Here is a 26,352-nt window from a genome sequence, read left to right as displayed (position 1 = left end):
CTCCGGATTCTGAGCCCGTGCCGACATTCCTACAGACAATCTCTTTAAATGAGGCAGGTCTGTAGCATTGGGAATGGGTTCAAACAGGTTACAATACCTGAGAATCTCTAAACATGGGACAGAGAGTGGAATTTTCCCATCCCGCCCACCATGGGAATTGTAGCAGACGGGACAAAAAATTCAGCGGTCCATGCAAAAGTCCATTGATCTCGGGTGGGAATTTCTGGTCTTGGGGCGAGCGCGGCCAGAAAATCCCACGCAGAGTCTCTAAACACGGGACAGGAAATACGACAGGAAATGGCCAGAATAGGAGCAGCTACTTGTGGGAAAATCCACATTAGAGCAGTGAGATTCATTCAAAAAGGAAATAGAGTACAGGGCCAACATGTTCCCGGAACAGTAACAGGTGGGACCAACAAGTCCTGAGAACCCTGGGTGTCAACGGATATACAGAATAAGATAAGGTAAAAAAGGAGGCTTATGGCAGTTACAGGGGTCTCAAACAGTGGAGGGCCCACTGGAGTATAGAAAACGCACGGAGTCATAGAGCACATTCTTACCAGCCGTTCACACGACGCTCCTGCTGAGGTGAGGTCGGAGAATTAAATGGCCAGCTAAAGATCTGTTTACTGCAGCAGGATGGGAAAATCCCGTCAGCATGAACAGTGGTAACATTCTGGCCGTAGAGTCGTACAGCACAGTAAAGGTCCTTTGGCCCATCAAGTCTGCACTGGTAATAACTATCACTAAAGTTGTACTAATCCCATTTTCCAGTACTTGTCCCATATCCTTGAATGTTTTGATGTTTCAAGTGCTCATCCAAATATTTTTTAAAGGTTGTAATGTTTCCGGCCTCCACTACCTTCTCAGGCAGTTAATTCCAGGTTCTCACCACCCTCTGAGTGAAAAAGTCTTTTCTCAAATCCTCTCTGAATCTCCTGCCCCTGACACTAAAACTATGTCCCCTCGTGATTGACCCCTCAACCAGGGGGAAACAGCTGCTTCCTTTTCACACTGTTCATGCTCCTCATAATCTTCTACACCTCAATTATCTTCCCCCCCTCCAGCCTTCTCTGCTCTAGAGAAAACAAGATGTGGAGATGCCGGCGTTGGACTGGGGTAAACACAGTAAGAAGTCTCACAACACCAGGTTAAAGTCCAACAGGTTTATTTGGTAGCAAAAGCCAAAAGAGAAAACAATCCAAGCCTATTCAGTCTCTCCTTATAGTTCAAATACTCCAGACAACATCCTGGTGAATCTCCTCTATAGCCCCCCCCTAGTGCTATCACATCCTTCCTATAGTGAGGTGACCAGAACTGCACATAGTCTTTTTAACTATCCTGTTCATGTGCTCTGCCACCTGCAGGGATCTATGAATAAGTACCCCAGGATACATCTGTTATTCTGAGCTTCCTGGTGTCCTGCCATTCATTAAATACTCCCTTGTCTTACTACTTCTTCCGAAGTGCATCAACTTGCACTTACCAGGGTTAACTACCATCTGTCACTGCTCTGCCCACCTGACCAACCTAACTGTATCTTCCTGTATACTACAACTATCTTCTTCACTATTAACCACCCCACCAATTATGGTGTCATCTGAAAACTTGCTTATCATTCCCCCCACATTATCAACTATATAATTTGTGTATATAACAAACAATAAGGTCCCAGCACTGATCCTTGTGGTACACCACTGGACACTTCTACCACCACACTTTGTGTCCCATTACTAAACTAATTTTGGATCCGAGTTGCCAAGTTTTCCTGAATTCCATGTGCTTCAACTTTTTTAATCAGTCTCCCATGTAGGACCTTGTCAAAGGCTTTACTAAAATCCATATCAACTACATCAACTGCACTTTTCTCATCTACACACTCGATCACATTTTTGAAAAATTCAATTAAATTTGTTAGGCATGACCTCCCTCTGACAAAGCCATGCTGACTATCCCTAATTCCCATACCTTTCCAAGTAGAGGTTAATTCTCTCCTTCAGAATTTCCTCCAATAGTTTCCCCACCACTGACGTGAGACTCACTGATCTGTATTTTCCTGGTTCATCTCTACCACCCTTCTTGAAAAGTGGAACCACATTAGCCATTCTCAAGTCCTCTGGCACTGCCAGAGAGGAATTAAAAATTTGTGTTGGATCCCCTGCAATTTCCTGTCTTGCCTCTCACAACAGCCTGGGATGCCATTCATCCTGGAGATTTGTCCACTTTTAAGCCAATCAGAGCATCCCATTCTAGTGGATTTTCACAGTAACTTCATTGCAGTGTTAATATAAGCCTACTTGTGACACTGATAAATAAACTTAAACTTCTTCATTTCCTATGTCAAACTTTGCAAGTTCCTCACAGGGGCGGCACGGTGGCACAGTGGTTAGCACTGCTGCCTCACGGCGCCAGGGACCCTGGTTCAAATCCGGCCTTGGGTCACTGTCTGTGTGGAGTTTGCACATTCTCCCTGTCTCTGCGTGGGTTTCCACCGGGTACTCTGGTTTCCTCTCACAGATGTGGAAATGCCGGCGTTGGACTGGGGTAAGCACAGTAAGAAGGCTCACAACACCAGGTTAAAGTCCAACAGGTTTATTTGGTGCCACAAGCTTTCAAAGCGCTGCTCCTTCATCAGGTGAGTGGGAGTTCTGTTCACAAACAGGGCATATAAAGACACAAACTCAATTTACAAAATAATGGTTGGAATGCGAGTCTTTACAGGTAATCAAGTCTTAAAGATATAGACAATGTGAATGGAGAGAGGGTTAAGCACAGGTTAAAGAGATGTGTATTGTCTCCAGCCAGGATGATTCTGCGTTGCCGTGTGTCGTGAAGGCCGCCTTGGAGAACGCCCAGTTTCTGCTCAGCGATTCTGCGTTGTCGTGTGTCGTGAAGGCTGCCTTGGAGAACACATTCTCCAAGGTGGCCTTCACAACACACGACAACGCAGAGTTGCTGAGCAGAAACTGGTAGCCAAGTTCCACACACATGAGGACGCCCTCAACCGGGATCTTGAGTTCATGTCACACTATCTGTAACCCCCACGACTTGCCTGGGCTCACAAAATCTCACTAACTGTCCTGGCTGGAGACAAGACACATCTCTTACCCCTCTCTCCACTCACATTGTCTGTACCTTTAAGACTTGATTACCTGCAAAGACTCGCATTCCAACCATTATTCTGTAAATTGAGTTTGTGTCTTTATATGCCCTGTTTGTGAACAGAACTCCCATTCACCTGATGAAGGAGCAGCGCTCTGAAAGCTTGTGCTTGTGCTACCAAATAAACCTGTTGGACTTTAACCTGGTGTTGTGAGACTTCTTACTGTACTTCCTCCCACAGTCCAAAGATATGCTGGTTAGGTTTATTGGCCATGCTAAATTGGCCCTTGTGTCAGGGGGATTAGCAGGGTAAATGTGTGGGGTTACGAGAATAGTGATTTGGGTGGGACTGCGGTTGTTGCAGACTTGATGGGCTGAATGGCCTCCTTCTGCACTGTAGGGATTCTATGATTCTATGCGTCCCTTTTCCTGAATTCTATAATTACGTTCTTTTTCTGAGTGAAGAGCGATGAGAAGTATTCATTTAACACCCTTCCAGTGTTCTGCAGCATCACACACAGATTGCCCCCTTGGTCTCTAATGGGCCCTACTCTTTCTGTTGCTAACCTCTTCCCCTCAATATATTGATAAAATATCTTCAGATTCTCCCTAATCTTGTTCGCAAGTCCTTCCTTATACCCCCTTTTTGCTGTAATTGCTTTCTTATGTTCCCTCTTGGACTTCCCATATTCCTCCAAGGCTGCAGTTGAATTGCTCCCTTTGGCTTGCTAAAAGCCTTTCTCTCCTTCCTTATCCAGTAATGAATTGTCCTAGACATCCAGGGTTCCATGAACTTATTGCTCCTACCTTTACCCCTGTAAGGAACATGTTGGACCTGTACTCTCCCCAGTATCTTTTTGAATGCCCCCACTGCTCCGCTGTAGACTTTCCCGCAAGGAGCTGTTCCCAGTCAATTTTAGTCAGAAAATCTGCCTTCCTCCAATCCAAAGCCATCTTTTGCGGGCCATCATTCTTCTTGTCATAACAAACTTGAACCGTACCGTATTGTGCTCGCTATTGCTAAAATGCTCTCCCACTGTCACATTGAACACGTGTATGGCTTTGTCCCCCATAACCAGATCCAGTACTGCGCCATTCCTTATTGGGCCTTCTATACATTGATACAAAAAACTCCCCGAGATACACTTCAAGATACCTGCCCCCTCTAAACCCTTTACCTATTAGCTATCCTAATTTATATTGGGGAAGCTGAAATTCCCTACTATAATTACCCGATTATTACTCTTACACATCTCAGTGAGCTGTCTACATATCTGTTCCTCTATTTCCCACTGACTCTTTGGGGCCTATAATACACTCCCAGGAATGTGGCTATCCCTTTTATATTCCTAAATTCTACCCACGAAGCCTCATTTGAAGACCCATCCAAGATATCATCTCTCCTTATTGCAGTAATTGACTCCTCAATTAATAGCGCTACACCCTTTTTACACCCTCCTCTCTCTTGCTGAAAGATCCCATACTCTGGAATGTTGAGTTGCCAGTCCTGTCCTTCCCTCAACCATGTTATTATGATGGCGACAATATCACACTTCCATGTGTCAATCCACAGTGGGATTGTGCAGGAGGATACTTAAAAAAGCAATTACGAGAGCGAAGAGGGGCATGAAAAAACACTGGCGGGTAAAATAAAGGAAAATCCCAAGGTGCTTTATTAATATATTAAGGGCAAGAGGGCAACGAGGGAAAGAGTAGGGCCCATTCGGGACTAAATTGGCAGTCAGCGTGTGGAGCCGAAAGAAGTAAGGGAGATCTTAAATGAGTTTTTTGCATCGTTGTTCACTATGGAGGAGGATTTAGGTATAGGAACCTGGGAGGGGACTGTGATATAAGTGAATAATTTAACATTGAGTGGGAGTTGGTGTTCGTGGTTTTAACAGGCCTAAAAGTGAATAAATCCCCAGACCCAGATGAGATATATCCTAGGTTGCTGTGTGAGGCAAGGGAGGGATTTGTAGGAACTTTGACAATAATTTTCAAATTTTCTCTGGCCTGAGAATAGGTTCTCAGGCCAGCTAATGCGATACCATTGTTCAAGTAGGACAGCAGGGATAAGCCAGGTAATTACAGGCCAGTTAGCCTAACTTCAGCGGTAGGGAAATCATTGGAAAATATTCTGAGGGAAATAACTAATCTCCACTTGGAGAGGCAAGGATTAATCAAGGATAGTCAGCATGGCTTTGTCAAGTGTTAAGCCATAGCTAGAGTATTGTGCATGGTTCTGGTCGCCACACTATAGGAAGGATGTGATTGCACTATAAAGAGTTCTGGTGCAGAGGAGACTCACCAGGATGCTGCCTGGTTCCAGCTATGAAGAAAGGCTGGATAGACTGGGGATATTTTCCTGAGAGCAGTGAAGCCTGAGGGGAGACATGATCAAGGTGTATAAAATTATGAGGGACGTAGATAGGGTAGATAGGAAGGAAAAATTCCCTTTAGTAGAGGGATCAATAACTAGGGGCATAGATTTAAGGTAAGGAGCACAAGATTTTGAGGGGATTTGAGGAAAATCTTTTTCACCCAGAGGGTGGTGGGAATCTGGAACCACTGCCTAAAAGGGTGATAGAGGTGGGAACCCTCACAACATTTAAGAAGTATTTAGATTAGCGCTTGAAACACCACAGTATACAAGGCAACAGACCAAGTGCCGGAAAATGCGGTTAGGATAGAGAAGTGCTTGATGGCTGCCACAGACACAATGGGCCAAAGGGCCTGTTTCTGTGCTTTAAAACGCTATGACTCATGGACTCTCATATACCGACACCTTCAAAACAGGGTCTAGATCCATGTTCACCAGTGAATGAGGAACAGAGTCTGAAGCTATAAGGAAAAGGAAGGGATTGATTTTAATGGGATTTGCAGGATTTCTACCCAATCCATCGGGTCTTCATCAATGGGGTGCAAGGTGTACATGCAGACATTCCCAGATTGTCCTATCAAACACTCCCAGGATAGGTACAGCACTGGGTTAGATACAGAGTAAAGCTCCCTCTACACTGTCCCCATCAAACACTCCCAGAACAGGTACAGCATGGAATTAGAAACAGAGTAAAGCTCCCTCCAGGGTAGATGCAGCTTTAGGTTGATACTGAATGAAGCTCTCTTCATACTATCCCAAACACAAGCCTCAAGACCAATGACACAAAGAGAGGGATGCCTATCCCCATCTCTGTCCCAATGTTTCCTCCCCTGCTCCACAGACAGGAGCCCAGTTCCACATTTCCTGTTTCCTGAGGGTGACTTGACTGAATTGTGATCGTGAACAAGCAAAGTGTGAAATTACAAACATACATTTGTATCCAGAGTAAACTACTTGAAATGTAGGAATAATGTAATGAAGCCAAATGAAAGAAAATTGTTAAGGGAAATGGCAAAGATGAGAATATTTGTTTTTATTAGAGCAAGCCTTTTCATTCTTGAAGCTAATACGTGATGTGGACATGCCAGTGTTGGACTGGGGTGGTCACAGTAAGAAATCTTACAACACCAGGTTAAAGTCCAACAGGTTTATTTCGCAGCACAAGCTTTCGGAGTCTCAGGCTCCTTCACCAGGTGAGTGAGGACTTGAGCTCTCAAACAGGGCATATAAAGACACAAACTCAATTTACATGATAATGGTTGGAATGCGAGTCTTTATAGGTAATCAAGTCTTAAAGTTACAGACAATGTGAGTGGAGAGAAGGCCAAGCATAAAGAACAAAGAACAATACAGCACAGGAACAGGCCCTTCGGCCCTCCAAGCCTGTGCCGTTCATGTGCCCACTAGACCATTCATTTGTATCGCTCTATTCCCAGTCTGTTCATGTGGTTATCTAGATAAGTCTTAAACTATTCCAGCGTGTCTGCCTCAATCACCTTGCTTGGCAGTGCATTCCAGGCCCCCACCACCCTCTGTGTAAAATACGTCCCCCTGACATCTGTGTTGAACCTTGCCCCCCTCACCTTGAACCCGTGATCCCTTGTGTTCGTCACCTCCGACCTGAGAAAAAGCTTCACATTGTTCACCCTATCTATGCCCTTCATAATTTTATACACCTCTGTTAGGTCGCCCCTCATCCTCCGTCTTTCCAGGGAGAACAACCCCAGTTTACCCAATCTCTCCTCATAGCTAAGACCCTCCATACCAGGCAACATCCTGGTAAACCTTCTTTGTACTTTCTCCAAAGCCTCCACATCCTTCTGGTAGTGTGGCAACCAGAACTGGACACAGTATTCCAAATGTGGCCTAACCATCGTTCTATACAGCTGCAACATCATATGCCAACTTTTATATTCTATGCCCCGTCCAATAAAGGCAAGCATGCCATATGCCTTCTTGACCACCCTCTCCACCTGCGCTGCCACCTTTAAGGATCTGTGGACTTGTACACCCAGGTCCCTCTGTGTGTCTATACTCCTGATGGTTCTGCCATTTATTGTATAGCTCCCCCTTACATTAGGTCTACCGAAATGCATCACTTCGCATTTATCTGGTTTAAATTCCATCTGCCATTTCTCCGCCCATGTTCCAGCCTATCTATATCCTGCTGTATTCTCTGACAATGTTCATCACTATCCGCAACTCCAGCAATGCCTTAGGATTCTCCTTAATCCTGTCTGCCAAGGACATTTCGTGACCCCTTTTTGCCCTTCTAAGTCCCTGTTTGAGCTCTTTTCTACTTTCTCTGTATTCCTCCAGTGCTCCATCTGTTTTTAGCTGCCTGGACCTCATGTATGCCTCTTTTTTCTTTTTGATTAGACCCACAATTTCACTGGTTATCCACGGCTCTCGAATCCTACCTTTCCTATCCTTCCTCTTTACAGGCACATGCCTGTCCTGCAGTCCTATCAACTGCTCCTTAAAAGACTCCCACATGCCAGATGTGGATTTACCCTCGAACAGCCTCTCCCAATCAACAGCCACCAAATCCTGCCTAATCCGGCTGTAGTTAGCCTTCCCCCAATTCAGCACCTTACCCATAGGACAACACTCACCTTTTTCCATTACTATCCTAAAATTTACAGAATTGTGGTCACTATTTGCCACATGTTCCCCTACTGCAACTTTGATAATCTGACTGGGCTCATTCCCCAGTACTAGGTCCAGTATAGCTCCCTCACTAGTTGGACTGTCAACATATTGTTCCAAAGAACCTTCCTATACGCATTTTATAAATTCTTCCCCGTCCAGGCCCCCAGCCCAAAGCGATTTCCAGTCTATACAAGGAAAATTAAAGTCTCCCACTACAACGACCCTATAAAAGGTTAAAGAGATGTGTATTGTGTCCAGCCAGGACAGTTAGTGAGATTTTGCGAGCCCAGGCAAGTCGTGGGGGTTACAGATAGTGTGACATGAACCCAAGATCCTGGTTGAGGCCGTCCTCGTGTGCAGAACTTGGCTATCAGTCTCTGCTCAGCGACTCTGCGGTGTTGTGTGTCGTGAAGGCCACCTTGGAGAACACTTACCCAAAGATCAAAGGCTGAAGGGTGACTGCTGAAGTGTTCCCCGACTGGAAGGGAACACTCCTGCCTGGTGATTGTTGAGCAGTGTCCATTCATCCGTTGTCGTAGCATCCGCATGGTCTCGCCAATGTACCATGCCTCAGGACATCCTTTCCTGCAGCGTATCAGGTAGACAACGTTGGCCGAGTTGCAAGAGTATGTACCATGTACCTGGTGGATGGTCTTCTCACGTGAGATGATGGCATCCATGTTTATGATCCGGCACGTCTTGCAGAGGTTGCTGTGGCAGGGTTGTGTGATGTTGTGGTCACTGTTCTCCTGAAGGCTGGATAGTTTGCTGCGTACAATGGTCTGTTTGAGGTTGTGCGGTTGTTTGAAGGCAAGTGGTGTGGGGAAGGCCTTGGCGAGATGTTTGTCTTCATCGGTGACATGTTGAAGGGTCCGGAGAAGATGTCGTAGCTTCTCCGCTCCGGGGAAGTACTGGACGACGAAGGGTACTCTGTCCGCCGTGTCCCATGTTTGTCTTCTGAGGAGGTGAAAAACCGCACAGACCTCCACAGAATTGCTGAGCAGAAACTGGTAGCCAAGTTCCGCACACATGAGGATGGCCTCAACCGGGATCTTGGGTTCATCTCACACTATCTGCAACCCCCACGACTTGCCTGGGCTTGCAAAATCATAGATTCATAGAATCTCACTAACTCACTAACTGTCCTGGCTGGAGACAATACACATCTCTTTAACCTGTGCTTAACCCTCTCTCCACTCACATTGTCTGTACCTTTAAGACTTGATTACCTGTGAAATATGCCCTGTTTGTGAAACAAATCCTGCACTCACCTGATGAAGGAGCGGCGCTCCGAAAGCTCGTGCTAACAAATAAACCTGTTGGACTTTAACCTGGTGTAGTGAGACTTCTTACTGAAGCAAATACAAGAGGATCTTTCATGAGGAACGTTGGTAAATTACTTGGCAAGGACAAGTTTGGTGGATTCTGGGAAAAGAGCCAAGCAGTGAAACCCATTGATCACTGGAGGCTGGGCAGAAAGAAGACCTTCAGTGCATGTGATCCGAGGATAAAAAGAAGAACCAGATCAACAAATTTATTATTAACTCTTATTAATTTCCATTTTTTCAGGTGTGTGACCAGGAGTTTCCACTTCAAACTCCACCAAACTGCAGATGGTCAGAAACCTTCATTGCTTATCTGCTGTGAATAATAATATTTACCTTGCTTAGCAAAGGTGACAATGTTTTCTTCCTCCAGTCCATGTGCTAGACTGTACTGTCTGAATCTCTCCAAAATTTCTGGTCTCAGCTCCTGACCTCTACCTGCAACATGGAGAGCATTAAAACATCACTTCATGTCCCTTATGGAAACGAGTAATTGCATATTATACATGTCACACAATCTGCATCAAGTAAAAAAAAACACAATCCCATAATTCTACCTTTACCTCAGTCTCTGTGTAATCTGTACCCAAAATAATCAGTGTCTATAAATCTGTACCCAAAATAATCAGTGTCGGCAAATCTGTACCCAAAATAATCAGTCTCTGTGAATCTGTACCCAAAATAAGCAGTGTCTATAAATCTGGATCCAAAATAATCAGTGTCTATCAATCTGCACCCAAAATCATCAGTGTCTGTAAATCTGCACCCAAAATAATCAGTGTCTATAAAGCTATACCCAAAATAATCAGTGTTTGTAAATCTGTACTGAAAATAATCAGTGTCTGTCAATCTGTACCCACAATAATAATAATTAATTATAATAATAATTATGATCTTATCATAATAATAACAGGTGGTCATAGATAGAACATAGAACATAGAACATAGAACATTACAACGCAGAACAGGCCCTTCGGCCCACGATGTTGCACCGACCAGTTAAAAAAAAAAACTGTGACCCTCCAACCTAAACCAATTTCTTTTCGTCCATGAACCTATCTACGGATCTCTTAAACGCCCCCAAACTAGGCGCATTTACAACTGATGCTGGCAGGGCATTCCAATCCCTCACCACCCTCTGGGTAAAGAACCTACCCCTGACATCGGTTCTATAACTACCCCCCCTCAATTTAAAGCCATGCCCCCTCGTGCTGGATTTCTCCATCAGAGGAAAAAGGCTATCACTATCCACCCTATCTAAACCTCTAATCATCTTATATGTTTCAATAAGATCCCCTCTTAGCCGCCGCCTTTCCAGCGAAAACAATCCCAAATCCCTCAGCCTCTCCTCATAGGATCTCCCCTCCATACCAGGCAACATCCTGGTAAACCTCCTCTGCACCCTCTCCAAAGCCTCCACATCCTTCCTGTAATGTGGGGACCAGAACTGCACACAGTACTCCAAGTGCGGCCGCACCAGAGTTGTGTACAGTTGCAACATAACGCTACGACTCCTAAATTCAATCCCCCTACCAATAAACGCCAAGACACCATATGCCTTCTTAACAACCTTATCTACTTGATTCCCAACTTTCAGGGATCTATGCACACATACACCTAGATCCCTCTGCTCCTCCACACTATTCAAAGTCCTCCCGTTAGCCCTATACTCAACACATCTGTTATTCCTACCAAAGTGAATTACCTCACACTTCTCCGCATTAAACTCCATCCGCCACCTCTCGGCCCAACTTTGCAACCTGTCTAAGTCTTCCTGCAAACTACGACACCCTTCCTCACTGTCTACCACACCACCGACTTTGGTGTCATCAGCAAATTTGCTAATCCACCCAACTATACCCTCATCCAGATCATTAATAAATATTACAAACAGCAGTGGCCCCAAAACAGATCCCTGAGGTACACCACTTGTAACCGCACTCCATGATGAATATTTACTATCAACCACCACCCTCTGTTTCCTATCCGCTAGCCAATTCCTGATCCAATTTCCTAGATCACCCCCAATCCCATACATCTGCATTTTCTGCAGAAGCCTACCATGGTGAACCTTATCAAACGCCTTACTAAAATCCATATATACCACGTCCACTGCCTTGCCCCCATCCACCTCCTTGGTCACTTTCTCAAAAAACTCAATAAGGTTAGTAAGGCACGACCTACCTGCCACAAAAGAAGCTTCAGAGATGTAGTTACTCCGAAGTATGAAGATAGATGGGTGACGGTGAGAGGGGCTGGGAGGAAGCAGTCAGTGCCGGGATCCCCTGTGGTTGTTCCCCTCGGCAACAAGTATACCGCTTTGGATACTGTTGCAGGGGATGACCTACCAGTGGTGGGCCACGGTGACCGGATCTCCAGCACTGAGTCCATCCCTGTGGCTCAGAAGGGAAGAGGGGAGAGCAGGAGAGCAATAGTTATTGGGGACTCAATAGTTAGAGGGACAGATAGGAGGTTCTGTGGCAGCAAAAGAGACTCACGGATGGTATGTTGCCTCCCGGGTGCCAGGGTCCCTGGCACCCGGGAGGCAACATACCATCCGTGAGTCTCTTTGTTTTCAGGATCCTTAAGGGGGAGGAGGAACAGTCACAAGTCGTGGTACACATCGGTACCAACGACATAGGTAAGAGAAGGGACGGGGATTTAAAACAGGAATTTAGGGAGCTAGGGTGGAAGCTGAGAGCCAGGATAAACCATGTTGTCATCTCTGGTTTGTTGCCGGTGCCACGTGCGAGCGAGTTGAGGAACAGGTAGAGAATGCAGATAAACAGGTGGCTGCAGGGATGATGTAGGAGGGAGGGTTTCAGTTACATGGATAATTGGAGCACATTCTCAGTGTTAGGTTAGGTTGATTGGCCATACTAAAATTGCCCCTTAGTGTCTTGGGATGCGTAGATTAGAGGGATTAGCGGGTAAAATATGCAGGGATATGGGGGTAGGGCCTGAGTGGGATTGTGGTCAGTGCAGACTTGATGGGCCGAATGGCCTCTTTCTGTACTGAAGGGTTTCTATGATTTCTATGATTCTGGGGAAGGTGGGACCTGTACAAACAGGACAGTTTGCACCTGAACCAGAGGGGCACCAATATCCTGGGAGGGAAATTTGCTACGGCTCTTCAGGGGGGTTTAAACTAATTTGTCAGGGGGATGGGAAAACGAGCTGTAGTCCAGAAGCCAGTGTTGAGTGTAATGAGGTACTGAGGAGGGTATCAAGGTCGCAGGAGTGGACCAGCAGACAGGAAGGTGGGTTGAAGTGTGTCTACTTCAATGCAAGGAGCATCCGGAATAAGGTAGGTGAACTTGGAGTGTGGATTGGTACTTGGGACTACAATGTTGTGGCCATTACGGAGACATGGTTAGAACAGGGACAGGAATGGTTGTTGGAAGTTCCGGGGTATAGATGTTTCAGTAAGAGTAGGGAAGGTGGTAAAAGAGGTGGAGGAGTAGCATTGTTAATCAAGGATAGTTTAACGGCTGCTGAAAAGCAGTTCAAGGGGGATCTGCCTACTGAGGTAATATGGCTGAAGTTAGAAATAGGAAAGGAGCAGTCACATTGTTGGGGGTTTTCTATAGGCCCCCAAATAGTAATAGAGATGTGGAGGAAGAAATTGCAAAGCAGATTATGGATAGGTGTGGAGGTCACAGGGTAGTTGTCATGGGTGACTTTAACTTTCCAAACATTGATTGGAACCTTTATAGGTCGAATAGTTCTGATGGGGCAGTTTTTGTACAGTGTGTGCTGGAGGGTTTCCTGACACAATATGTGGATAGGCCAATAAGAGGTGGGGCCACATTGGACTTGGTACTGGGTAATGAACCGGGCCAAGTGTTAGATTTGGTTGTGGGAGAGCACTTTGGAGATAGTGACCATAATTCGGTGTCTTTCATTATTGCAATGGAGAGGGATAGGGCCTTACAGCAAGGTTTATAATTGGGGGAGGGGTAATTATGATGCGATTAGGCAAGAATTAGGGAGCATAAGATGGGAACAGAAACTGTCAGGGAAAGGCACAAATGAAAAGTGGAGCTTGTTCAAGGAACAAATACTGAGTGTCCTTGATAGGTATGTCCCTGTCAGGCAGGGAGTAAATGGCCAAGTGAGGGAACCATGGTTCACAAAAGAGGTTGAATGTCTTGTCAAGAGGAAAAAGGAAGCGTATGTAAGGATGAGAAAACAAGGTTCAGTTGGGTCGCTTGAGGGTTACAAGGTAGCAAGGAATGAGCTAAAAAAAGGGCTTAGGAGAGCTAGGAGGGGGGCATGAAAATTCATTGGCGGGGCAGATCAAGGAAAACCCCAAGGCTTTTTACTCATATGTGAGAAATAAAAGAATGACCAGGGTGAGGTTAGGGCCGATCAAAGATAGTAGTGGGAACTTGTGCATGGAGTCAGATGAGATAGGAGAGGTGATGAATAAATACTTTTCTTCAGTGTTCACCAAGGAGAGGGACCATGTTTTTGAGGATGAGAGTGGGATACAGGCTGATAGGCTGGAGGAGGTAGATGTTCTGAGGGAAGGTGTATTAGCAATTTTGAAAAACCTGAGGGTCGATAAGTCCCCTGGGCCAGATGGGATATATCCTAGGATTCTTTGGGAGGCAAGGGATGAGATTTCAGAGCCTTTGGCTTTGATCTTTGGGTCCTCACTGTCCACGGGGATAGTGCCAGAGGACTGGAGAGTGGCGAATGTTGTTCCTCTGTTCAAGAAAGGAAATAGGAATGACCCTGGTAATTATAGGCCGGTTAGCCTTACTTCGGTGGTCGGTAAGTTAATGGAAAAGGTCCTGAGGGATAGGAGTTATGACCATTTGGAAAGATGCAGCTTAATCCGTGATAGTCAGCATGGATTTGTGAAGGGTAAGTCTTGCCTCACAAATTTGATTGAATTCTTTGAGGAGGTAACTAAGTGTGTAGATGAAGGTAGAGCAGTTGATGTCGTATACATGGATTTTAGCAAGGCGTTTGAGAAGGTTCCCCAGGTCAGCTCATGAAGAAAGTAAGGAGGTGTGGGATAGAGAGAAATTTGGCTGATTGGATATATAACTGGCTATTTCATAGAAGACAGAGGGTGGTGGTGGATGGAAAATTTTCAGACTGGAGACCAGTTACCAGTGGTGTACCACAGGGATCAGTACTGGGTCCTCTGCTATTTGTGATTTTTATCAATGACTTGGAGGAGGGGGCTGAAGGGTGGGTCAGTAAATTTGCTGATGACACCAAGATTGGTGGAGTAGTGGATGAGGTGGAGGGCTGTTGTAGGCTGCAAAGAGACATTGATAGGATGCAGAGCTGGGCTGAAAAATGGCAGATGGAGTTTAACACTGATAAGTGCGAGGTTATTCATTTTGGTAGGACAAATTTGAATGCGGATTACAGGGTCAACGGCAGGGTTCTGAGGAATGTGGAGGAACAGAGAGATCCAGAGATATCCACAGATCTCTGAAGGTTGCCACTCAAGTGGATAGAGCCATGAAGAAGGCCTATAGTGTGTTAACGTTTATTAACAGGGGGTTTGAGTTTAAGAGCCATGTATAGGACCTTGGTGAGACCACATTTGGATTATTGTGTGCAGTTCTGGTCACCTCACTATAAGAAGCATGCGGAAGCATTGGAGAGAGTGCAGAGAAGATTTACCGGGATGCTGCCTGGTTTGGAGGGTAGGTCTTATGAGGAAAGGTTGAGGGAGCTAGGGCTTTTCTCTTTAGAGCAGAGGAGGATGAGAGGCGACTTAATACAGGTTTATAAGATGATGAGGGGGATAGATAGAGTGGACTATCTCCTCGGGTGGATGTAGCTGTTACTAGGGGGCATAACTATAAGGTTCATGGTGGGAGATATAAGAGGGATGTCCGAGGTAAGTTCTTTACGCAGAGAGTGGTTGGGGTGTGGAATGGACTGCCTGCTGTGATAGTGGAGTCGGACACTTTAGGAACTTTCAAGCGGTTATTGGATAGGCACATGGAGCACACCAGAATGATAGGGAGTGGGATAGCTTGATCTTGGTTTCGGACAAAGCTCGGCACAACATCGAGGGCCGAAGGGCCTGTATTGTGCTGTACTGTTCTATGTTCTATGTTCTAATAATCAGTGTCTATAAAGCTGTACCCAAAATAATCAGTGTCTGTAAATCTGTATCCAAAGTAATCAGTATCTCTAAATCTGTACCCCAAAATAATCAGTGTCAATGAATCTGAAGTCAAAATAATCAGTGCCTGTAAATCTGTACCCAAAATAATCAGTGTGTGTAAATCTGTACCCAAAATAATCAGTGTCTGTAAATTTATACCCAAAATAATCAGTGTGTGTAAATCTGTACTCAAAATAATCAGTGTGTGTAAATCTGTACCCAAAATAATTAGTATCTGCAAATCCGTACCCAAAATAATCAGTGTGTGTAAATCTGTACTCAAAATAATCAGTGTGTGTAAATCTGTACTCAAAATAATCAGTGTGTGTAAATCTGTACTCAAAATAATTAGTATCTGCAAATCCGTACCCAAAATAATCAGTGTGTGTAAATCTGTACCCAAAATAATCAGTGTGAACCATAGAACCATAGAACCATAGAAAATTAGAGCTCAGAAACAGGCCTTTTGGCCCTTCTTGTCTGTGCCGAACCATTTTATGCCTAGTCCCACTGACCTGCACTTGGACCATATCCCTCCACACCCCTCTCATCCATGAACCCATCCAAGTTTTTCTTAAATGTTAAAAGTGACCCCGCATTTACCACTTTATCCGGCAGCTCATTCCACACTCCCACCACTCTCTGTGTGAAGAAGCCCCCCCTAATATTCCCTTTAAACTTTTCTCCTTTCACCCTTAAATGTTTCTTAAATGTTAAAAGTGACCCCGCATTTACCACTTTATCCGGCAGCTCATTCCACACTCCCACCACTCTCTGTGTGAAGAAGCCCCCCCTAATATTCCCTTTAAACTTTTCTCCTTTCACCCTTAACCCATGCCCTCTGGTTTTTTTCTCCCCTAGCCTCAGCGGAAAAAGCCTGCTTGCATTCACTCTATCTATACCCATCAAAATCTTATACACCTCTATCAAATCTCCCCTCAATCTTCTACGCTCCAGGGAATAAAGTCCCAACCTATTCAATCTCTCTCTGTAACTCAGCTTCTCAAGTCCCGGCAACATCCTTGTGAACCTTCTCTGCACTCTTTCAATCTTATTTACATCCTTCCTGTAACTAGGTGACCAAAACTGTACACAATACTCTAAATTCGGCCTCACCAATGCCTTATATTACCTTACCATAACACTCCAACTTTTATACTCGATACTCCGATTTATAAAGGCCAATGTACCAAAGGCACTCTTTACGACCCTATCCACCTGTGACGTCACTTTTAGGGAACTCTGTACCTGTATTCCCAGATCCCTCTGTTCAACTGCACTCTTCAGAGTCCTACCATTTACCCTGTACATTCTTCTTTGGTTTGTCCTTCCAAAGTGCAATATCTCATACTTGTCTGCGTTAAATTCCATTTGCCATTTTTCAGCCCATTTTTCTAGTTGGTCCAAATCCCTCTGCAAGCTTTGAAAACCTTCCTCACTGTCCACTCCACCTCCAATCTTTGTATCATCAGCAAACTTGCTGATCCAATTTACCACATTATCATCCAGCTCATTGATATCGATGACAAACAACAACGGACCCAACACCGATCCCTGCGGCACACCACTAGTCACAGGCCTCCACTCAGAGAAGCAATCCTCCACAACCACTCTCTGGCTTCTTCCATTGATGTGGAGATGCCGGCGTTGGACTGGGGTAAACACAGTAAGAAGTTTAACAACACCAGGTTAAAGTCCAACAGGTTTATTTGGTAGCAAAAGCCACACAAGCTTTCGAGGCTCTGAGCCCCTTCTTCAGGTGAGTGGGAATTCTGTTCACAAACAGAACTTATAAGACACAGACTCAATTTACATGAATAATGGTTGGAATGCGAATACTTACAACTAATCCAGTCTTTAAGAAACAAAACAATGGGAGTGGAGAGAGCATCAAGACAGGCTAAAAAGATGTGTATTGTCTCCAGACAAGACAGCCAGTGAAACTCTGCAGGTCCACGCAACTGTGGGAGTTACAAATAGTGTGACATAAATTCTGATTCTAGGATCGCATGATAAAGACTCAGGAGGAAAAAAGCAGAAATATTTATGTGAAACAGCGCAGAGTCGCGGAGCAGAAACTGATAGCCAGGTTCCGCACACACAAGGACGGCCTCAACCGGGATATTGGGTTTATGTCACACTATTTCACATAAATATTTCTGCTTTTTTCCTCCTGAGTCTTTATCATGCGATCCTAGAATCAGAATTTATGTCACACTATTTGTAACTCCCACAGTTGCGTGGACCTGCAGAGTTTCACTGGCTGTCTTGTCTGGAGACAATACACATCTTTTTAGCCTGTCTTGATGCTCTCTCCACTCCCATTGTTTTGTTTCTTAAAGACTGGATTAGTTGTAAGTATTCGCATTCCAACCATTATTCATGTAAATTGAGTCTGTGTCTTATAAGTTCTGTTTGTGAACAGAATTCCCACTCACCTGAAGAAGGGGCTCAGAGCCTCGAAAGCTTGTGTGGCTTTTGCTACCAAATAAACCTGTTGGACTTTAACCTGGTGTTGTTAAACTTCTTACTGTGTTCTTCCATTGAGCCAGTGTCTTATCCAATTTACTACCTCCCCATGTATACCCAGCGACTGAACCTTCCTAACTAACCTCCCATGAGGGACCTTGTCAAAGGCCTTGCTGAAATCCAGGTAGACAACATCCACCGCCTTCCCTTCATCCACTTTCCTGGTAACCTCCTCGAAAAACTCTAATAGATTGGTCAAACATGACCTACCACGCACAAAGCCATGTTGACTCTCCCTAATAAGTCCCTGTCTATCCAAATATTTGTAGATCCTATCCCTTATCACACCTTCCAATAACTTGCCCACCACCGACGTCAAACTTACTGGCCGATAATTTCCCGGATTTCTTTTGGAACCTTTTTTAAACAACGGAACAACATGAGCCACCCTCCAATCATCCGGCACCTCCCCCGTGAATACTGACATTTTAAATATGTCTGCCAGGGCCCTGCAAGTTCAACACTAGCTTCCCTCAAGGTCCGTGGGAATACCCTGTCCGGTCCTGGGGATTTATCCACTCTGATTTGCCTCAAGACAGCGAGCACCTCCTCCCCTTTAATCTGTGAAGGTTCCATGGCCTCCCTACCAGTTTGCCCTATTTCCGTCGACTCCATGCCCGTTTCCTCAGTAAATACGGATGCAAAAAAAACATTTAGTATCTCCCCCATCTCTTTTGGTTCCATACACAGTGTACCACTCTGGTCTTCAAGAGGACCAATTTTATCCCTCACTATCCTTTTGCTCCTAACATACCTATAGAAGCTCTTTGGATTTTCCTTCACTCTGTCTGCCAAAGCAACCTCATGTCTTCTTTTAGCCCTCCTGATTTCCCTCTTAAGTAGCTTCTTGCACTTTTTATACTCCTCGAGCATCTGATGTGTTCCTTGCTGCCTGTACATTTCATACAACTCTCTCTTCCTCTTAATCAGTGTTACAATCTCCCTCGAGAACCAAGGTTCCTTATTCCTATTTACTTTGCCTTTAATCCTGACAGGAACATACAAACTCTGCACTCTCAAAATTTCTCCTTTGAAGGCCTCCCACCTTCCATTTACATCCTTACCAGAGAACAGCCTGTGCCAATCCACACTTCCCAGATCCCTCTGGGATCCCTCTGTGTGTAAATCTATACCCAAAATAATCAGCATCTGAAAATCTACACCCAAAATAATCAGTGTGTGTAAATCTGTGCTCAAAATAATTAGTATCTGCAAATCCGTACCCAAAATAATCAGTGTGTGTAAATCTGTACCCAAAATAATCAGCGTCTGTAAATCTACACCCACAATAATCAGTGTGTGTAAATCTCTACCCAAAATAAGCAGTGTCTGTAAATCTGTATCCAAAATAATCAATGTCCGTAAATCTGCACCCAAAATAATTAGTGTGTAAATCTGTGCCCAAAATAATTAGTGTGTAAATCTGTACCCAAAATAATCAGTGTCTGTAAATCTGTACCCAAAATAATCAGTTGTTTGTGATCTTACCGGCTTGTCTTGCTGGCCGATCGGAGAGGCGAGCCGTTAAGATCGAGCAAGAAGCAAAAAATCAGGATCATACTCCTTTTTGAACCTATTGCGATCTTACCGGCACGGATTGTCTGGCAAAATAGGCTTCACACCCAGAAAGGGCACGGAACTGATTTGAATATTCATGCAATTATTTAAATATCATTAATGAGTCACAGACACTATCGTCCGAGCTCACTTGTACTTACGCCCTCACCAGTCGAGGTCTTCACCGGCGAGAATCATGTATGTCTCCACCAAAAGGGAAGAGACGTGATGGCCTCGTCGGTGGGACTGGAGGCCATTGAAGCCCACCAGGTGGTGAGGGCAGGCCTTGCAGTGTCCCAGAGGCAGTGCAAGCCTGCGAGTGCCAGCTTGGCAGCCTGACAGTGCCCATTGGGCACACAGGCACTGTCCACTGAGCACCCTAGCAGTGCCGGGGCAGAGCCAATAGGGCAGGGCCTGAACGCATAGAGCCTGGAGGTGGGGCCTGAGATGGGTGGGGCCTGAGAAGGCCTGGAGCCATGGCAAGGGGGATGTAGGAGGGAGTTCCATATTGGGGGGAGTGAAGTGGGGAGCTATGCAGAGGAGTGGCAGTTGATTGGTGGGGGCAGCAGTTGGGAGGCATGGGGTTTGATTGTCAGGCTGGCAATTGGGGGGTTGATTGGTGGGGGCAGCAATCAGGAGGGGTGGGGAACTCGACAGGCATGTGGGTGGCAATGTCTGGGTTGGTGGGGGAGGGGCAATGTCTGAGGGTCGGGGTGGGGGGTTAGAGTCCAGCACAGGGACTGATCAGCAGTGGATCCCGATGTCCGTGGGGTGTGGTGCGGGGGACAGTAGGGGTCTGGCAGGAGATCTCCCAATGCACTGGGAGATCAGGGTGCCTGCGCAATGGGGCCCCTAGAGTCAGCAGTTGGCTTTCACGGCAAGCTTAGGCTCCAGGCCACCCCCTCCCTTGCTGGCGTGAATCGCATCCTGCCAATTTTTGAAACTAAGTGTCGTATGATTGCAACTGAGAGCTCGCTCAAAAAATCAGTGCAATTTTCTCCTGTACCCAACTTTGAAAAGCTCGTTCAGCACTTCGCGTTTTTTTCTTAAATTCCACCCAGTGTTTTTGGAACCATGACACATCAGTCTTTGCGATCTCTTACTCGGTAGGAATCAGTGACCATGGAACCTGTATCCTATCCGGATTTACTACCAATCCAATCTAAAGTCCTTTGAGATTTCGTTCCCATAGAACCAGCAACAATGCTGAATGGCCATGACTGCCCATAAAACTGAACTCAACAGTGCCCATGGATAATAACCACAGTGAGCTGGACTTTGCAGTACCCCCACCCTCACACTAGCCATGCTTTTGGGGTGGGGGGGATGGGTGTCACGTAAAATATTATCAGGTGCCCAGCCCACCTTCTTCCCACACACCCTGACATGTTCCCCAAAACTCAGAGAGTGGGGAAGACACACGCTAAGTCTCACACCCATCGCCTAATAAGGCCTATAACTGTCCAATTAATTAACAATTAACGGCCCCAATCTGTTGAGAGTGATGTTAAGTAGGGGGCAACCCTACCAAAAAATAGGTCAATAAAAAAATGGTGGGTAACCCAAAATAAATAAATATTAAAATGCTGGACAGTGACAGGGAGGCAAGAGCACAAAATCAAATGGTCTGACGGTCCATGAGGGTGAGACTTACAGTAAACGGAGGTGTGGAGTTGTGACCATGAGCCTGTTTGGCCCACACCCAGTTTGCTATTGTAGCACGGTGGGCATTTAAAAGGTCGATCATTTCGGGATCAAATTTTCTTCTGGGCTCAGCGGGGTTTGTGGAATTGTCCCCAGTGAGAGTCAAAGTGTGTGGAGCTGTACCCCAGTGAGAGTCAGTATGTGTGGAACTGTACCCGAGTGAGAGTCAGTGTGTGTGGAACTGTCGCCCAGTGAGAGTTAGTGTGTGTGGAGCTGTACCCCAGTGAGAGTCACTGTGTGTGGAACTGTCCCCCAGTGAGAGTCAGTGTGTGTGGAACTGTCCCCCAGTGGGAGTCAGTGTGTGTGGAACTGTCCCCCAGTGAGAGTCAGTGTGTGTGGAACTGTACCCCAGTGAGAGTCAGTATGTGGAACTGTACCCGAGTGAGAGCCAGTGTGTGTGGAACTGTCGCCCAGTGAGAGTCAGTGCATGTGGAGCTGTACCCCAGTGAGCGTCAGTGTGTGTGGAACTGTCTCCCAGTGAGAGTCAGTGTGTGTGGAACTTTACCCCAGTGAGAGTCAGTGTGTGGAACTGTACCCGAGTGAGAGTCAGTGTGTGTGGAACTGTACCCGAGTGAGAGTCAATGTGTGTGGAACTAAACCCCTGTGAGAGTCAATGTGTGTGAAACTGTACCCGAGTGAGAGTCAGTGTGTGTGGAACTGTACCCCAGTGAGAAACAGTGTGTGTGGAACTGTCGCCCAGTGAAAGTCAGTGTGTGTGGAGTGTAAGGGAAATTGTATTAGATATTGTATGAGCTAGGTATGAAATTCAGATTCACAGGTTTTAGTAAAATGATAAAGTAGATTTAGGTGAGTAGTGAGATGGGTATATAACCTAAAGTAACCTCGTGTGACCCGACCTAAAATAATCAAGTGGTGGTTCAACTTAATAGTGGACCATAAACCAGCAGAGAGAGTGTCTTTTCTTCTAAACACATTAGTGGACCATAAATCAGCAGGGGGGATGTCTTTTCTTCTAAACACATTCGCCTTAGCCTACAAAACCACGATTATTGTACAAACAGAAAAGTTCAGATAAGAGCAAGAGTTATAACCACCATGGTTTAAGAGACAAAGAGATATAACAGGGAGCGACCGATTGCAAAGAAAACAGATAAAGGGTCAACTAAAAATAATGGTGGCCAAAGAAAGAGCGGGCTGTAGGGTAAGATAACAACCAAGGACAGGCTGTAAAAGGGAGAGGAGGATCTTGAAATATGAGGCTGAAATGTACATAAAAGACTGTAAGCCCAAGGGCTCTTTGGAGTGTTCCGGACGTTCCCGACTTTATCTCTTGTGCTGAGAAATAAAGTCTATTGCTTGGAAGATCGCTGCTCAGACTCTCTGTTTTAAACCGATGTGAACGAATTGTCGTCCTGGGGAACCACGACAGGAGCTGGACCCCAGTGAGAGTCAGTGTGTGTGGAACTGTACCCCAGTGAGAGTCAGTGTGTGGAACTGTACCCGAGTGAGAGTCAGTGTGTGTGGAACTGTACCCAAGTGAGAGTCAGTATGTGTGGAACTGTAGCCGAGTGAGAGCCAGTGTGTGCAGGACTGTACCCGAGTGAGAGTCAGTGTGTGTGGAGCTGTCCCCAGTGAGAGTCAGTGTGTGTGGAGCTGTTCCCCAGTGAGAGTCAGTGTGTGTGGAACTGTACCCGAGTGAGAGTCAGTGTGTGTGGAGCTGTCCCCAGTGAGAGTCAGTGTGTGTGGAGCTGTTCCCCAGTGAGAGTCAGTGTGTGTGGAACTGTACCCCAGTGTGAGTCAGTGCGTGTGAAACTATACCCAAGTGAGAGTCAGTGTGTGTGGAACTGTACACCTGTGAGAGTCAGTGTGTGTGGAACTGTACCCCAGTGAGTCAGTGTGTGTGGAATTGTACCCAAGCGTGAGTCAATGTATGTGGAACTCTACTCCAGTGAGAGCCTGTATGTGTGGAACTGCCCCCCAGTGAGAATCAGTGTGTGGAACTGCTCCCCAGTGAGAGTCAGTGTGTGTGGAACTGTAACCGAGTGAGAGTCAGTGTGTGTGGAACTGTACCCGAGTGAGAGTCAGTGGGTGTGGAACTGCTCCCCAGTGAGAGTCAGTGTGTGTGGAACTGAACCCGAGTGAGAGTCAGTGTGTGTGGAACTGTCCCCAGTGAGAATCAGTGTGTGTGGAACTGTACCCGAGTGAGAGTCAGTGTGTGTGGAACTGTACCCGAGTGAGAGTCAGTGTGTGTGGAACTGTACCCCGGTGAGAATCAGTGTGTGTGGAACTGTACCCGAGTGAGAGTCAGTATTTTGGAACTGTAACTGAGTGAGAGCCAGTGTGTGTGGAACTGTCGCCCAGTGAGAGTCAGTGTGTGTGAAGCTGTACCCCAGTGAAAGTCAGTGTGTGTGGAGCTGTACCCCAGTGAGAGTCAGTGTGTGTGTAACTGTACCCAGGTGAGAGTCAGTATGTGTGGAACTGTAGCCGAGTGAGAGCCAGTGTGTGCAGGACTGTACCCGAGTGAGAGTCAATTTGTGTGGAACTAAACCCCAGTGAGAGTCAATGTGTGTGAAACTGTACCCGAGTGAGAGTCATTGTGTGCGGAACGGTACCCCAGTGAGAGTCAGTGCTTGTGGAACTGTACGCAAGTGAGAGTCAGTGTGTGTGAAACTGTACCCCAGTGTGAGTCAGTGTGTGTGAAACTATACCCAAGTGAGAGTCAGTGTGTGTTAAACTGTCACCCAGTGAGAGTCAGTGTGTGTGGAACTGTACCCCAGTGAGAGCCAGTGTGTGCAGGACTGTACCCGAGTGAGAGTCAAAGTATGTGGAACTGTACCCATATGAGAGTCAGCGTGTGTGGAACTGTACCCCAGTGAGAGTCAGTATGTGTGGAACTGTACCTCAGTGAGAGTCACTGTGTGTGGAACTGATGCCGAGTGAGAACCAGCGTGTGTGGAACTGTACCCCTGTGAGAATCAGTGTGTGTGGAACTGTACCCCAGTGAGAATCAGTGTGTGTGGAACTGTCCCCCAGTGAGAGTCAGTATGTGGAACTGTACCCGAGTGAGAGTCAGTGTGTGTGGAACTGTCGCCGAGTGAGAGTCAGTGTGTGTGGAACTGTCCCCCAGTGAGAGTCAACGAGTGTGGAGCTGTACCCCAGTGAGAGTCAGTGTGTGGAACTGTACCCAGGTGAGAGTCAGTATGTGTGGAACTGTAGCCGAGTGAGAGCCAGTGTGTGCAGGACTGTACCCGAGTGAGAGTCAATGTGTGTGGAACTAATCCCCAGTGAGAGTCAATGTGTGTGAAACTGTACCTGAGTGAGAGTCATTGTGTGTGGAACTGTACCCCAGTGAGAGTCAGTGTTTGTGGAACTGTACGCAAGTGAGAGTCAGTGTGTGTGAAAAAGTACCCCAGTGTGAGTCAGTGTGTGTGAAACTATACCCAAGTGAGAGTCAGTGTGTGTTGAACTGTCACCCAGTGAGAGTCAGTATGTGTGGAACTGTACCTCAGTGAGAGTCAAAGTGTGTGAAACTGTACCCATATGAGAGTCAGCGTGTGTGGAACTGTACCCCAGTGAGAGTCTATATGTGTGGAATTGTACCCAAGCATGAGTCAATGTGTGTGGAACTGTACCCGAGTGAGAGTCAGTGTGTGTGGAACTGCTCCCCAGTGAGAGTCAGTGTGTGTGGAACTGTACCCGAGTGAGAGTCAGTGTGGCTGGAAATGTACCCGAATGAGAGTCAATGTGTGTGGAACTGTACCCAAATGAGAGTCAGTGTGTGTGGAACTGCTCCCCAGTGAGAGTCAGTGTGGCTGGAAATGTACCCGAATGAGAGTCAATGTGTGTGGAACTGTACCCAAATGAGAGTCAGTGTGTGTGGAACTGTACCTCAATGAGAGTCAGTGTGTGTGGAACTGTACCCCAGTGAGAGTCAGTGTGTGTGGAACTGTACCGCAATGAGAGTCAGTGTGTGAGGAACTGTACCCCAGTGAGAATCAGTGTGTGTGGAACTGTACCCCAGTGAGAATCAGTGTGTGTGGAACTGTCCCCCAGTGAGAGTCAGTGTGTGTGGAACTGTACCCGAGTGAGAGTCAGTGTGTGTGGAACTGTCGCCCAGTGAGAGTCAGTGTGTGTGGAACTGTCCCCCAGTGAGAGTCAGTGTGTGTGGAGCTGTACCCCAGTGAGAGTCAGTGTGTGTGCAGCTGTACCCCAGTGAGAGTCAGTGTGTGTGTGGAACTTTACCCAAGTGAGAGTCAATATGTGTGAAACTATAGCCGAGTGAGAGCCAGTGTGTGCAGGACTGTACCCGAGTGAGAGTCAATGTGTGTGGAACTAAACCCCAGTGAGAGTCAGTGTGTGTGGAACTATAGCCGAGTGAGAGCCAGTGTGTGCAGGACTATACCCGAGTGAGAGTCAATGTGTGTGGAACTAAACCCCAGTGAGAGTCAATGTGTGTGAATACTGTACCCGAGTGAGAGTCAGTGTGTGTGGAACTGTACCCGAGTGAGAGTCAATGTGTGTGGACCTGTACCCGAGTGAGAGTCAGTGTGTGTGGAACTGTCCCCAGTGAGAGTCAGTGTGTGTGGAACTGTTCCCGAGTGAGAGTCAGTGTGTGTGGAACTGTACCCCAGTGAGAATCAGTGTGTGTGGAACTGAACACCAGTGAGAATCAGTGTGTGGGGAACTGTACCCCAGTGAGAATCAGTGTGTGTGGAACTGTACCCCAGTGAGAATCAGTGTGTGTGGAACTGTCCCCCAGTGAAAGTCAGTGTGTGTGGAACTGTCCCCAAGTGAGAGCCAACGTGTGTGGAACTGTTCCCAAGTGAGAGTCAGTATGCGTGGAACTGTACCTCAGTGAGAATCAGTGTGTGTGGAACTAAACCCCAGTGAGAGTCAATATGTGTGAAACTGTACCCGAGTGAGAGTCAGTATGTGTGGAACTGTACCTCAGTGAGAGTCAATGTGTGTGAAACTGTTGCCGAGTGAGAGCCAGTGTGTGC

At 46.3% G+C, this 26,352-nt stretch overlaps 1 protein-coding gene across 1 annotated transcript in view; it reads right to left on the bottom strand.

Moving 5' to 3' along the window:
• Positions 1-26,352, bottom strand: part of LOC144502606 (lipocalin-like) — a 74,245-nt gene that overhangs the window by 6,296 nt on the left and 41,597 nt on the right. Inside the window, exon 5 of the mRNA XM_078226737.1 lies at positions 9,796-9,897. Coding sequence (XP_078082863.1) covers positions 9,796-9,897 — 102 coding nt within the window. The remainder of the gene's footprint in view (positions 1-9,795; positions 9,898-26,352) is intronic.

Source organism: Mustelus asterias, chromosome 13, assembly GCF_964213995.1.
Source record: "Mustelus asterias chromosome 13, sMusAst1.hap1.1, whole genome shotgun sequence".
Lineage (NCBI taxonomy): Eukaryota > Metazoa > Chordata > Chondrichthyes > Carcharhiniformes > Triakidae > Mustelus > Mustelus asterias.
This window is presented reverse-complemented; position numbering and strand designations above follow the sequence as displayed.